General features: G+C 42.1%; 1 protein-coding gene across 1 annotated transcript in view; it reads left to right on the forward strand.

Moving 5' to 3' along the window:
• pde5ab (phosphodiesterase 5A, cGMP-specific, b) overlaps positions 1–14,774 on the forward strand; it is a 126,943-nt gene that overhangs the window by 105,622 nt on the left and 6,547 nt on the right. The window contains exons 20-21 of the mRNA XM_061913926.1: positions 9,679–9,753; positions 14,681–14,764. Of these exons, the coding sequence (XP_061769910.1) occupies positions 9,679–9,753; positions 14,681–14,764 (159 nt within the window). The remainder of the gene's footprint in view (positions 1–9,678; positions 9,754–14,680; positions 14,765–14,774) is intronic.

Here is a 14,774-nt window from a genome sequence, read left to right on the forward strand (position 1 = left end):
TGCCAGAGGAGAGTGATAAGTTTATAATATTTAGCACTGATGGACCTAATAATTCAAAGAGCTCCTTGATCAGTTTCCCAGGAAGAGGGTCAAGTCAACATGTTGTCTGTTTTATTCCATTTACACGTTGTAACAATTCCTCTAATGTTATTTCCTCAAAACGGGAGAAACTATTTTGGAGGGCAGTATCCGCCGTATATACCATTGTGTCAGTGTTAATAGAACCCCGTTGTAGCTGGGACGCATTGTCTTTAATCTCCTTTCTAATGACTTCAATTTTCTTACTAAAGAATTGCATAAAGTCATCAGCTGAGTGGGTTGAGCTACTGGAAGGAGTCCCTTGTTGGGTTAGCGATGCTACCGTACTAAACAAAAATTTAGGATTGTTTTTATTACGGTGGATGAGATTTGAGTAATATTTAGCTTTAGCTAAGGTAAGCATGCGTTTATAAGTTATTAAACCATCACTCCATGCTTGATGGTGCACCTCAAGTTTAGTCGTGCGCCATTTGCGTTCCAGCTTTCTACATAATAATTTCTGAGCTCTAGTTTCTTCTGTAAACCACGGGGTGCGCTTTTTTGGAGCCTTTTTTAACTTTAGCGGTGCTATGTTATCAATGGTTTCGCGCAGGGCGTCGTTAAAGTTGTTAGTGAGGTTATCAATAGAGCCCACATACTTTGGGAATGGTGCCATTACCGAGGGCAGTAGGTCAGCAAGAGTTGTCGTTGTGGCTGTATTAATGTTGCGGCTGCTATAGCAGGTATTATTATTATTAGTTTGACGAACATGCGTCTGAACCTCAAATTTTATAAGGTAATGATCGGACAATACTTTAGTATACGGGAGTATCGTAACTTTGGAAACGGTGATGCCCCTGACAAGCACTAGGTCTATCGTATTACCGTTGCGATGCGTGGGTTCATTTATTATTTGTGTGAGACCACAGCTATCAATTACAGTCTGGAGCGCTACGCACGGTGGGTCCGATGGGGTATTCATATGGATATTAAAGTCCCCCATTATGATTATATTATCGGCGTGTGTCACTAGATCAGCAACGAACTCTGAGAATTCATTAATAAAGTCCGAATAGGGCCCTGGGGGGCGGTAGATAACAGCCAGGTGTAGAGGCACCGGTGTGACAGACCTCATAGTAAGCACCTCAAACGATTTATATTTATTATTTATGTTAGGACTAAGGTTAAAGTTTTCGTTGTATATTAGTGCGACCCCCCCACCCCTTTTGAGCGGACGGGCAATATGCGCATGTGTAAAGTTAGGAGGACATGCCTCATTTAGCGCAAAAAAGTCGTTTGGTTTAAGCCAGGTTTCGCTGAGACCGATGACGTTAAGATTGTTGTCTGATAATATCATTAACTAACAACGTTTTAGGAGACAATGATCTTATGTTTAAAAAACCTATATTATAGGTAGTGGGCTGTTTTAGGGAGTTTTTGATCAAATTATCCGTAGTAGCAATATTAATAATGTTGTGTTTATTATGCCCAGTGCATTTAGTATAGTTACGACCATATCTAGGAATTGATACGACAGGAATTTTCCGATTGTTTGATTGTTGCTTTGATAAACTGCACGCATCATGGTTAGCCACCTCAGTAACGGGGATTTTCCGATTGTTTGTTTGTTGCTTTGATAAACTGCACGCATCATAGTTAGCCACCTCAGTAAAACACATGTCCAACTCTGAAACACTCAAAGCAGAAAAAACTTGTTCTAATTTAACAGACTCCTTACCCAGACCAGTAGTCTCGCATTTTCCATCTAAATCCGTCTTCGGGATGGAGGAAAGTGGTGTTCTGTGGGGATTAGCCTTCTGCTTTGTTTTTATATATACAACTTGTCCAGGGTGCACATATACTGTGTGTATACACACATATGTATATAGACAGACGTACACATTACATATACATATATATATACATATATGCACATTAAACATACATGTATTTATATATCTATACACCTATATACATACATCTAACCCTATACACATATATACATATAGATACGACTCGTCATACATGTATATATGTATTTGTACACACATATATATATATATATATATATATATATATATATATATATATATATATATATATATATATATATATATATATATATATATATATATATATATATATATATATATACACTATTTATGTATGTGTATGTATGTATTTGTACCTATATATGTATTCCATGTTTTGGACACTCGGGTGAAGAGAGGGGCGGAGCTTTCTACCGATCACCACCTGGTGGTGAGTTGGCTGCGATGGTGGGGGAGGATGCCGGACAGACCTGGGAGGCCCAAACGCATTGTGAGGGTCTGCTGGGAACGTCTGGCAGAGTCTCCTGTCAGACAAAGTTTCAATTCCCACCTCCGGAAGAACTTTGAACATGTCACGAGGGAGGTGCTGGACATTGAGTCCGAGTGGACCATGTTCCGCACCTCTATTGTCGAGGCGGCAGATCGGAGCTGTGGCCGCAAGGTAGTTGGTGCCTGTCGGGGCGGCAATCCTAAAACCCCTTGGTGGACACCAGCGGTGAGGGATGCCGTCAAGCTGAAGAAGGAGTCCTATCGGGTCCTTTTGGCTCATAGGGCTCCGGAGGCAGTGGACAGGTACCGACAGGCCAAGCGGTGTGCAGCTTCAGCGGTCGCGGAGGCAAAAACTCGGACATGGGAAGAGTTCGGGGAAGCCATGGAAAACGACTTCCGGACGGCTTCGAAGCGATTCTGGACCACCGTCCGCCGCCTCAGGAAGGGGAAGCAGTGCACTATCAACACCGTGTATGGTGCGGATGGTGTTCTGCTGACCTCGACTGCGGATGTTGTGGATAGGTGGAAGGAATACTTCGAAGACCTCCTCAATCCCACCAACACGTCTTCCTATGAGGAAGCAGTGCTGGGGAATCTGTGGTGGACTCTCCTATTTCTGGGGCTGAGGTCGCTGAGGTAGTTAAAAAGCTCCTCGGTGGCAAGGCCCCAGGGGTGGATGAGATCCGCCCGGAGTTCCTTAAGGCTCTGGATGCTGTGGGGCTGTCTTGGTTGACAAGACTTTGCAGCATCGCGTGGACATCGGGGGCGGTACCTCTGGATTGGCAGACCGGGGTGGTGGTTCCTCTCTTTAAGAAGGGGGACCGGAGGGTGTGTTCCAACTATCGTGGGATCACACTCCTCAGCCTTCCCGGTAAGGTTTATTCAGGTGTACTGGAGAGGAGGCTACGTCGGATAGTCGAACCTCGGATTCAGGAGGAACAGTGTGGTTTTCGTCCTGGTCGCGGAACTGTGGACCAGCTCTATACTCTCGGCAGGGTTCTTGAGGGTGCATGGGAGTTTGCCCAACCAGTCTATATGTGCTTTGTGGACTTGGAGAAGGCATTCGACCGTGTCCCTCGGGAACTCCTGTGGGGAGTGCTCAGAGAGTATGGGGTATCGGACTGTCTTATTGTGGCGGTCCGTTCCCTGTACGATCAGTGCCAGAGCTTGGTTCGCATTGCCGGCAGTAAGTCGAACACATTTCCAGTGAGGGTTGGACTCCGCCAAGGCTGTCCTTTGTCACCGATTCTGTTCATAACTTTTATGGACAGAATTTCTAGGCGCAGTCAAGGCGTTGAGGGGTTCCGGTTTGGTAACCGCAGGATTAGGTCTCTGCTTTTTGCAGATGATGTGGTCCTGATGGCTTCATCTGACCGGGATCTTCAGCTCTCGCTGGATCGGTTCGCAGCCGAGTGTGAAGCGACCGGAATGAGAATCAGCACCTCCAAGTCCGAGTCCATGGTTCTCGCCCGGAAAAGGGTGGAGTGCCATCTCCGGGTTGGGGAGGAGACCCTGCCCCAAGTGGAGGAGTTCAAGTACCTAGGAGTCTTGTTCACGAGTGAGGGAAGAGTGGATCGTGAGATCGACAGGCGGATCGGTGCGGCGTCTTCAGTAATGCGGACGTTGTACCGATCCGTTGTGGTGAAGAAGGAGCTGAGCCGGAAGGCAAAGCTCTCAATTTACCGGTCGATCTACGTTCCCATCCTCACCTATGGTCATGAGCTTTGGGTCATGACCGAAAGGATAAGATCACGGGTACAAGCGGCCGAAATGAGTTTCCTCCGCCGTGTGGCGGGGCTCTCCCTTAGAGATAGGGTGAGAAGCTCTGCCATCCGGGAGGAACTCAAAGTAAAGCCGCTGCTCTTCCACATCGACAGGAGCCAGATGAGGTGGTTCGGGCATCTGGTCAGGATGCCACCCGAACGCCTCCCTAGGGAGGTGTTTAGGGCACGTCCAACTGGTAGGAGGCCACGGGGAAGACCCAGGACACGTTGGGAAGACTATGTCTCCCGGCTGGCCTGGGAACGCCTCGGGATCCCCCGGGAAGAGCTAGACGAAGTGGCTGGGGAGAGGGAAGTCTGGGTTTCCCTGCTTAGGCTGTTGCCCCCGCGACCCGACCTCGGATAAGCGGAAGATGATGGATGGATGGATGGATATGTATACATATAAATATATATACACACACACTTTATTTATATATAAATACATATACACAAATGCATGCTAGCATACATACCCACCGATAGCTAGCTAGCTAGCTAGATAGATAGATGAATGGTTAGTTAGATGGATAGGACTTGTCCAGGGTGTACCCTGCCCGAATTCAGCACCATCCACGACCCCAAAAGGGACAAGCGGTAGAAAATTGATGGATGGCTATACATACATATACAGCCGTGATCAAAAGTTTACATACACTTGTAGAGAACATAATGTCATGGCTGTCTTGATTTTCCAATAATTTCTACAACTCTTATCTTTTTGTAATGGAGTGATTGGAGCACACTTGTTAGTCACAAAAGACATTCATGAAGTTTGGTTCTTTTATGGGTCTACTGAAAATGTGAGCAAATCTGCTGGGTCAAAAGTATACATACAGCAATGTTAATATTTGCTTACATGTCCCTTGGCAAGTTTCACTGCAATAAGGCACTTTTGGTAGCCATCCACAAGCATCAAAGGTTGCCAGAAACTACCACAAAAATATAAGAGTGGTAGAGATTATTGAAAACTCAAGACAGCCATGACATTATGTTCTTTACAAGTGTGTGTAAACTTATGATCGTGACTATACATATATATACTCACACATATATACATATATATAGATATACATACATATACAGTAGATATATACATATATATATATACACACACACACACATATATACATACATATATATAAACATATATATATACACACACACATATATATACATACATATATATAAACATATATATACACATATATATATATACACACACATATATATATATATAGATATACATATATATACATACATATATATATACACACACACACATATATACATACATATATATAAACATACATATATATACACATATATATATACACACACATATATATACATACATATATATGTATGTATTTGTATATATACACATATACATACATATATATATACACACACACAGATATATCTATGTGTGTATATTTATATATATATATGTATGTATATATATATATATATATATATGTATGTATATATATATATATATATATACATATACATATATATATATATATGCTCGTATTGCGTAGGTCATGTATTTCAATGATTTCTCCCTTCATTTCAATGACTGTCATCCACTTATTCTCAGCACTGTATTCATGCTCACTTTCTTACCAGCCGTGATTGGAAAAATAACTTTTGTCGGTCTAATTGGGGTGTTGGAAAAAAAAAATCTGATGGATCACGATTCTTAAACGATTAAAAATGTATTTAAAAAACAGACTACATTTGCGGTGGGGAAGTAGCTGAAGCTGGCTTGTAACCCACATTTGCAACCTAAAGCGCAACAAATAGATGGCTGGTATCTGAAAAGACCCCACACCTTGCTGTAAGCCCAAATAACCGTTGTGTTATTAAGTGAATTATATTTATATAGCGCTTTTCTCTAGTGACTCAAAGCACTTTACACAGTGAAAGCCAGAAGACATGACAGCCTTGAATAGCATTGGCACGTCCATTGTGTAATGTGATGTCCCCCGGTGGTCTTCGTTAGCTTGCTGAAGTGCAAGCTGAGTGGAAAACAATATTGCTCTCACTCTGCTGACCCATCATGTCACAGCTCTCCTCATTAAACATCATCAACACAACAAGCAACAGCTGAGGCCTTGTCCTCACTTGCCTCACACCACTTTCTCCCTACAAGGACTTTTGGAAGACACAGCGTTTTTTTTAAAATTCTAACTAAAACACTCTCTCTCTCTCTCTATATGTATATATATATATATATATTGATTGGATTATCCAGAGAATAGTGCTCGATACCGTGGTAGAGCGCAATATGTATGTGTGGGGAAAAATCCCAAGACTACTTCATCTCTACAAAACTGTTTCATGAGGGGTTCCCTCAATCGTCAGGAGATTTTTTAATGTATATATAAATGTATGTAAAATAAAAAGGGACAAGCGGCAGAAAATACATGGATGGATAGATAATTTTACATAAACTTATCCCTTCCCATCATCATCAATCAAAATGTGTGTATGAAGCCCTCAATCACGAGTGTCCGGAAGGGCTTTAAGACCTCACAAGGGTTCAGGTTATCCATCCATCCATCTTCTTCCGCTTAGCCAAGGTCAGGTAGCGGGGGAAGCAGCCTAAGTGGGGAAGCCCAGGCTTCCCTCTCCCTAGCCACTTTGTCCAGTTCCTCCCGGGGGATCCCGAGGCGTCCCCAGGCCAGCCGGGAGACATAGTCTTCCCAACGTGTCCTGGGTCTTCCCCGTGGCCTCCTACTGGTCGGACGTGTCCTAAACACCTCCGGGTGGCATCCTGACCAGATGCCCGAACCACCTCATCTGGCTCCTTTCCATGTGGAGGAGCAGCGGCTTTACTTTGAGTTCCTCCCGGATGGCAGAGCTTTTCACCCCCCCCCCCCCCCCGCGGGCTGGACGTTCAGAACGTAGTTTGGATCTGTAACTAGAATACAGCCCAAAACACATGTCACCTCATTGAGCCAAATTGAACTCTGTCTCTGTATGATTCCTTGCTTCTGGTCTGTTTAATAGATGTCATCAGTGTTTGAAACTGACAGTGGAGGAGCAGCGGCTTTATTTTGAGCTCCGCCCGGATGGTAGAGCTTCTTACCCTACCTCTAAGGGAAAGCCTTGTACTTTCGGTCATAACCCGAAGCTTATGAACATAGGTGAGGACGGGAACGTAGATAGACCGGTAAATTGAGAGCTTTGCCTTCCGGCTCAGCTCCTTCTTCACCGCAACGGATCGATACAGCGAGGACGGGAAAGTAGATAGACCGGTAAATTGAGAGCTTTGCCTTCCGGCTCAGCTCCTTCTTCACCGCAACGGATCGATACAGCGACCGCATTACCAAAGACGCCGCACCGATCTCACAATCCACTCTTCCCTCACTTGTGAACAAGACTCCGAAGTACTCGAACTCCTCCACTTGGGGCAGGGTCTTTCCCCAGATGGGGAAAAAAAAACAGAAACCTTGAAGGGATTGCGTATGTAGCGACCCCACTTCCAAGGTGATCGGCTGCAATGGATGTGGTGTGTGTATAGTGATTGAATTCATAGATCATGTGGGAGTCCAGTCCATCGGGAAACCGGCAGATAGTCATGAAGGGATCTTCTTCCAGACTCAGTCAGGTCAGCTACACAGTTGTGCATGGAAGAGTGGTCCATGTCGGGTCTCAATTCTCTGGTCGATTAACATGTAAGTGTCTATAATAGCCTACTATCAAAATGACTGTGTTGCAGGCTGAAGCAAATCTTTGTTGACATTTAATATTTATTCTACATATTTTAACAACATTAGAAACAATTAGTAAATCAGGGGCTACTCAGAAGGTGAGATAACCCCTGGATATGACTGGCATTCACGCACAGTATAAAACATTTGGTGGACAAATATGTTGTCCAATAAATTTATTACAATCTTTGGCAAGCTAGGTAACGTCTGCTATGGTCTGGAACAACATGGCACACAAACAACTATCTGAAATGCAGCCAATATTACATATAGATAATGTGCCATGAAATATGCAAATATAAATTATATACACAGAAGACATAAGTAAAGGAAAATAAATGATCTCAAATATAAAGATAGCCTAAATAGCGTGTTAGCATTGATTAGCTCGCAGTCATGCACTGACCAAATATGCCTGATTAGGACTCCACACAAGTCAATAACATCAACAAAGCTCACTTTTGTGCATTGACGCACAGTATAAAACATTTGGTGGACAAAACGCGACCAAGGAGGAGTGGAAGATTTCACATGTAGCACTCCAACAAGTCAATATTATCAACAAAGCGCACCTTTGGGCATTAAGGCACAGTATAAAACATTTGGTGGACAAAACGAGACAAAGGAGTGGAAGATTTCACATGTATCACTCCAAAAAGTCAATAACATCAACAAAGTGGCCTAGTGGGTAGAGTGTCTGCCCTGAGATCGGTAGGTCGTGAGTTCAAACCCCGGCTGAGTCATACCAAAGACTATAAAAATGGGACCCATTACCTCCCTGCTTGGCACTCAGCATTAAGGGTTGGAATTGGGGGTTAAATCACCAAAAATGATTACCAGGCACGGCACCTCTGCTGCCCACTGCTCCCCTCACCTCCAAAGGGGTGATCAAGGGGTGATGGGTCAAATGCAGAGAATAATTTTGCCACACTTAGTGTGTGTGTGACAATCATTGTTACTTTAACTTAACTTTAACAAAGCGCACCTTTGGGCATTCACGCACAGTATAAAACATTTGGTGGACAAAATGAGACAAAGGAGTGGAAGATTTCACATGTATCACTCCAAAAAGTCAATAACATCAACAAAGCGCACCTTTGGGCATTCACGCACAGTATAAAACATTTGGTGGACAAAACGAGACAAAGAAGGGGTGGAAGATTTGTCAACAAAAAAACAAATTGGTGAGTTCAAGAACCGCCGAAATGAGGAATAAACGATGTTCACCAAATGCTCTCATCAGTGAAGCATACACACAAACATATTAAACAGTGGGCTTTCCGATATTTGGCAAGGTTTCTGTCATGTTTGTCCTTAAACAAAAAAAAATGTTTTCATCTTTTTCCATTTTCGATCCTTTTTTAAAAATCCTCCAGGGAGCCACTAAAGAGCCGTGGGTTACGGACCCCCGTCCTGTACGGTTCTCAAAATGTTTCCGTCAAAAGACCAACTTTTTCCTGAACTACAATATCTTGTTAGAGGTCACTTCACCTGCTCAGTGGCCTAGTGGTTAGAGTGTCCACCCTGAGATTGGTAGGCCGTGAGTTCAAACCCCAGCTGAGTCATACCAAAGACTATAAAAATGGGACCCATTATCTCCTTGCTTGGCACTCCGCATTAAGGGTTGGAATTGGGGGTTGAATCACCAAAAATGATTCCCAGGCGCGCTGCTGCTCACTACTCCCCTCACTTCCCAGGGGGTGATCAAGGGTGATGGGTCAAATGCAGAGAATCATTTTGCCACACCTACCGTGTGTGTGACAACCATTGGTACTTTAACTTTCATGTCCACTTCTATTGTCCAAAGACTTCAGGCCTAACTTTAGAATAACGGCTACTTTTTTCCATCTCATGCAGATCGCGGAGCTTGTGGCGACCGAGTTCTTTGAACAAGGCGATAAAGAGAGACAAGAGCTGAACATTGAGCCCATTGTAAGTACTTTCTAAAAAAAAAAAAAAAAATGTTCTCTTGAACTTTAGTCTTCGAAGATAATTAAAAACATTTTCATACTGTAAAGTTACACATTTGTTAATTAAAAAACACAATGACTTTTTCTTGTTGACTTACAAATTCAATGTCTAAAATAGGGATGTCCCGATCCAGGTTTTTGCACTTCTGATCCGATACCGGCCTATCCGAGCATGTATTAAAGTGTAAAGTTATTTAGCCTACTTAGTTGTCAGATTCATGTTGAAAAAGATTTTAGTACTCTTGATAAAAACTAGCCAGCTGAATTAGGTGAGTTTGAATAATACACAATAGTTGGTGTTCAAGGATAAACACAAAATAGACAAAATTATACATGACAAACATAAATGGGATCATTAAACAGTAAAAAAGTGAACAGTATTGAGTGCAAATAATGCTGTAAACATTATTTAAAAAAGCCAAACACACAAACAACCTGAGTGGGATATAAAAATGTCTATACCTCAACATCAATACTTGCTCTTGAACAACTGTAAACTTAAAAAAAAAAACTATCTACACACTCCTTTCAATTATTTGCCCCAGTCAGGGGCGGCAAACAATTGAAGTCCAAGCATAATGGGAAGATTTTTTCTAACAAAGACGAGCACTTAAAGATGCTCAGGTGTCAGCCTGCTCCTGCTCGCTTGACTTTATTGTGGCATGTTTTGCACTCCACCTCTTCATCTTTTTTAACGGTTAGAACACGGACCTGTTGATGTTAGTGTTGTGTCGTTCGCAAACGATTTGTTTGAATGAACAAATCTTTTGAGTGAACGTACTGAACCGAATCACTTCATGAACTGATTCGTTCCTTTCTCAGTTCAGTTGAGCTCTGCCGCGACCATGCCGGTATGAGTGGAACTGGCGCTTTCTGTGACTCACTGAACCCTCGACGTCGGCGAATGACGCAGCCAGCTACTCATCAGGGGGACGGGGGGAGGGACTGAGCGAACGGTTCGTTCACCGCGGATTAACGACATGAATCACTCAGTGAACGACAACGCTCTCGCTCCCTGCGCTGCTTGCCCCAATGCTGCGAGTGATTCTCCTCCCGTCGCGGGGATATGTTTCATCCGTTCTCCATTCATTCTCCAAGCTAACGGCTAATGTTGACTCAAGCCACATGAAAACAAGCTATTTATTTTCTTTTTTATTGCATATTTAAGTTGATATTTCCATTTTTATATTTTTAAATGTTAGCTACAGAATTTTTTGTTTTAATGTTGGCCTTTCTGGCACTTGGTTTAATATTTGTTTTGTTTTATTTAATGTAGCCTATTTATTTTCTTTTTGTTTGCACATTTAAGTTTATATTTTCTTTGTTATATTTTTAAACCTAGGCTACAGAACATTTAGTTTTTATGTTAGCATTTCTGGCTCTTAATTTATTTGTTGTATTTTGAAGGTATTTATTTTCTTTTTGTTTGCATATTTAAGTTTACATTTTTTTTGTTACAGAACAATTAGTTTTTATGTTGGCATTTGTTAAGGGTTTCCTAATTTAATATTTGTTTTTGCACTAAACAAACGACGCCTATTTATTTAACTGTTGATTGCAAACATTTTAGTAGGCTATTACTATTTTTTTTATTTCCCACTTTTTATTTATTTCTTATTTTCATTTCAGTGCAAGAAAACATATTTTACAACCATGACAGTTAGTCACACTTTGTTTATTGGACAGGCCGGAAACGCACACACAGTGTTTTTAAAAGTAACGGAATGTCTACTACAGCTGCAATGTCTGTTTGCGAACGTCAAGGGGAGTCTGTCAGGGCAGAGAGCGATTCACGTCTGTCGCCCTCTGCCCCACAGAACTGTAGCTGAGTGATTCAGGCTCGCTTCACGAACCTACAAGTACTGACTGGTTGTCTCTGAGGACGTGAATCACGTTCGCGCTGCACTCACTCACTCACTCAGAATCAGGACTCGCGATTCGCGAACCTACTGACAAAGAGAACTAACTGTGTCGCGGAGGAAAACGTCACATTGAGGCTCTCGTTCAGTCACTGTGCGTGTCGTTCATTGGGTGCTGAGGGCTTGTGTCGTTCGCGAACTGACACATACCGAGATCTGCCGCTGGGGAAACAGTTACTGACTGAGTCATGATTCGACGACCTGCACACAGAACTGCTGCTGCAGTGAACACATTTTTTGAACGAATCAATTTAAGGAACTGATTCTAGTGGTTCAGTACAGTCAAAAGAACTGTTGATCCCATCAATAGTAGATGTGTTGAAGGTGTGCTGGAAAATGCGGAACGGTGCGTAGGGAGCAGCAGAAGAGTGGAATGTATTATTTAAATCGGTGCGTTGAAAAACACTGACCGGATTTTTTTTTAAAACTGGATCTGGATCGGCATTTTCCCATGCCTTGCCGATAAGAAATTTTGGGGCAAATATCGGCGGCCGACTCTAATCTAAAATGACAATGATACAAATTTCTCCTTTTATTTGTTAACAGCAGGGCATTTTTCAACATTCAACAGTTCTCTCAAACGTACATTTTTTCCTCATAAAATGTGTTATTTTATGCCAGTGTTTCTTAAAGTGTAATACTTGTAGTATCACCGTACTTATGAGTGCGTGAACGATACATAAACATCCAGCTAAATTATTAATGAAGCCACATTCTGACCAGGAAATGTGACGACATATATTTAACTCTTGGGTCTACCGTTAATACCAAAAAGGTAAGGACTAGAGATGTCCGATAATGGCTTTTTTGCCGATATCCGATATTGTCCAACTCTTAATTACCGATTCCGATATCAACCAATACCGATATATACAGTCGTGGAATTAACACATTATTATGCCTCATTTTGTTGTGATGCACCGCTGGATGCATTAAACAATGTAACAAGGTTTTCCAAAATAAATCAACTCAAGTTATGGAAAAAAAATGCCAACATGGCACTACCATATTTATTATTGAAGTCACAAAGTGCATTTTTTTTGTTAACATGCCTCAAAACAGCAGCTCGGAAATTGGGACATGCTCGCCATGAGAGAGCATGAGGAGGTTGAGGTAGGCGGGGGTGTTAAAGTTAGTGCTGCAAGGGGTTCTGGGTATTTGTTCTGTTGTGTTACGGTGCGGATGTTCTCCCAAAATGTGTTTGTCAGAGTATCAATAAACCTTAAAGGCGCTGCCTTTGCGTGCCGGCCGAATCACATAAGATCAACGGCTTTCACAAACACAACCATACAGGCCACACTGAGGGTGGCTGTATAAAGAACTTTAACACGGTTACATATATGCCCCACACTGTGAACCCACACCAAACAAGAATGCCAAAACACATTTTGGTAGAACATCCGCACCGTGACACAACATAAACACAACAGAACAAATACCCAGACCCCCTTGCAGCACTAACTTTAACCCCTCCACCCCGCAAACCTCAACTTCCTTGTGTTCTCTCAGGGAGAGCGTGTCCCAAATTCCAAGCTGCTGATTTGAGGCATGTTAAAAAAAAAAAATGCACTTTGTGACTTCAATAATATGGCAGTGCCATGTTGGCATTTTTTTTCATAACGTGAGTTGATGAGGTGGCGAGTTGTCCAGGGTGTACCCCGCCTTCCGCCCGATTGTAGCTGAGATAGGCGCCAGTGCCCCCCGCGACCCCAAGAGGGAATAAGCGGTAGAAAACTGATGGGATGGATGGAGTTGATTTATTTTGGAAAACCTTGTTACATTGTTTAACGCATTCAGCGGGGCATCACAACAAAATTAGGCATAATGTGTTGATTACACGACTGTATATATTAAGGGTTGGACAAAATCGGAATATCGGCAAAAAAGCCATTATCGGACATCTCTAGTAATTATGCAACATGATCAAAGGGTCAAATGCAGAGAGTAATTTCGCCACACCTAGTGTGTTTGTGACAATCATTGGTACTTTAACTTTAAACGCCTGACTCACCTGTCAAGGAGGAAAGATCTTCTCCGCCTTCAATTGTCTCCATCTTTCAAAAGGCATCTCCCGATACAAATCCTCGTTTTCTTCCTGGCTTTGTCATGAATACGTTTAGAATGGTAACGAGGCCTTTTAAAATTGACTTAGGTCTGACATGTTTAGTAACTTTACCTGTGGCAGTAGGTAGATGAATATGGTGGTGTGTAACTTGCAACCTGAATGTGACACACTAACAGACTTTTTAATTGGTCAAATGGTGGAGGGCGGGGCATCGAAATGAAAGCAATAATATTTCGGGGCTGTAAATCTAATTTTGAAATGAGCATATCCCGGCTGAACTACTGTTATCAGTTATGGAGGTATTGGAACAGAACACGGTTTATTAATGCCTTTTGTCATATCAGGGCTGTTTAATGATGACTTGACATGGAATTCCTACATATGGCAACTTTAAATTTTATACTTAAGCTAACAAACACAGTTCAGTTGAAACCCTCACTGACGTCACATGTCACTTGGAAACAGACTGCATTCCTAAACTTATATATGTCAAGTTTTAAAGAAATATATTTCTCTAGTACTTCATTATATTAGTAATAAATAAAGTAACTAACTATAATTAAATGTAATTTGGTGTTGAGTTACAACTAAACACGTTGCACGCTTTTTTAAAATATGATATATATCGTATGTTACGAGGGATATCAGTTTTGGTCCGTATCGCACAGACTTCTCTGGGCTGAAGGCCAGAACTTAACAAGTTTAGTTGACTATGGAATGCGATAATTGAGCTTCATAGCTATCAATCACAGCTGCATGCTCACATGAAATCTTTTCATGTTAGAAATGATTTTGAAAAAAAAAGGATGCTATTGATACCGGTGAGTCACGGTCTTCTTTGAACTGTACACGTGGACTGAAGTTATTTGTGCTTCAACTACTTTCTAATCAACGTTCAATTTTAGGACCAAATGAATCGGGAAAAACGAGACAAGATTCCCAGCATGCAAGTTTCCTTCATTGATGCCATCTGCATTCAGTTATATGAGGTAATTGGTG

Source organism: Nerophis ophidion, linkage group LG10, assembly GCF_033978795.1.
Source record: "Nerophis ophidion isolate RoL-2023_Sa linkage group LG10, RoL_Noph_v1.0, whole genome shotgun sequence".
Classification (NCBI taxonomy): domain Eukaryota; kingdom Metazoa; phylum Chordata; class Actinopteri; order Syngnathiformes; family Syngnathidae; genus Nerophis; species Nerophis ophidion.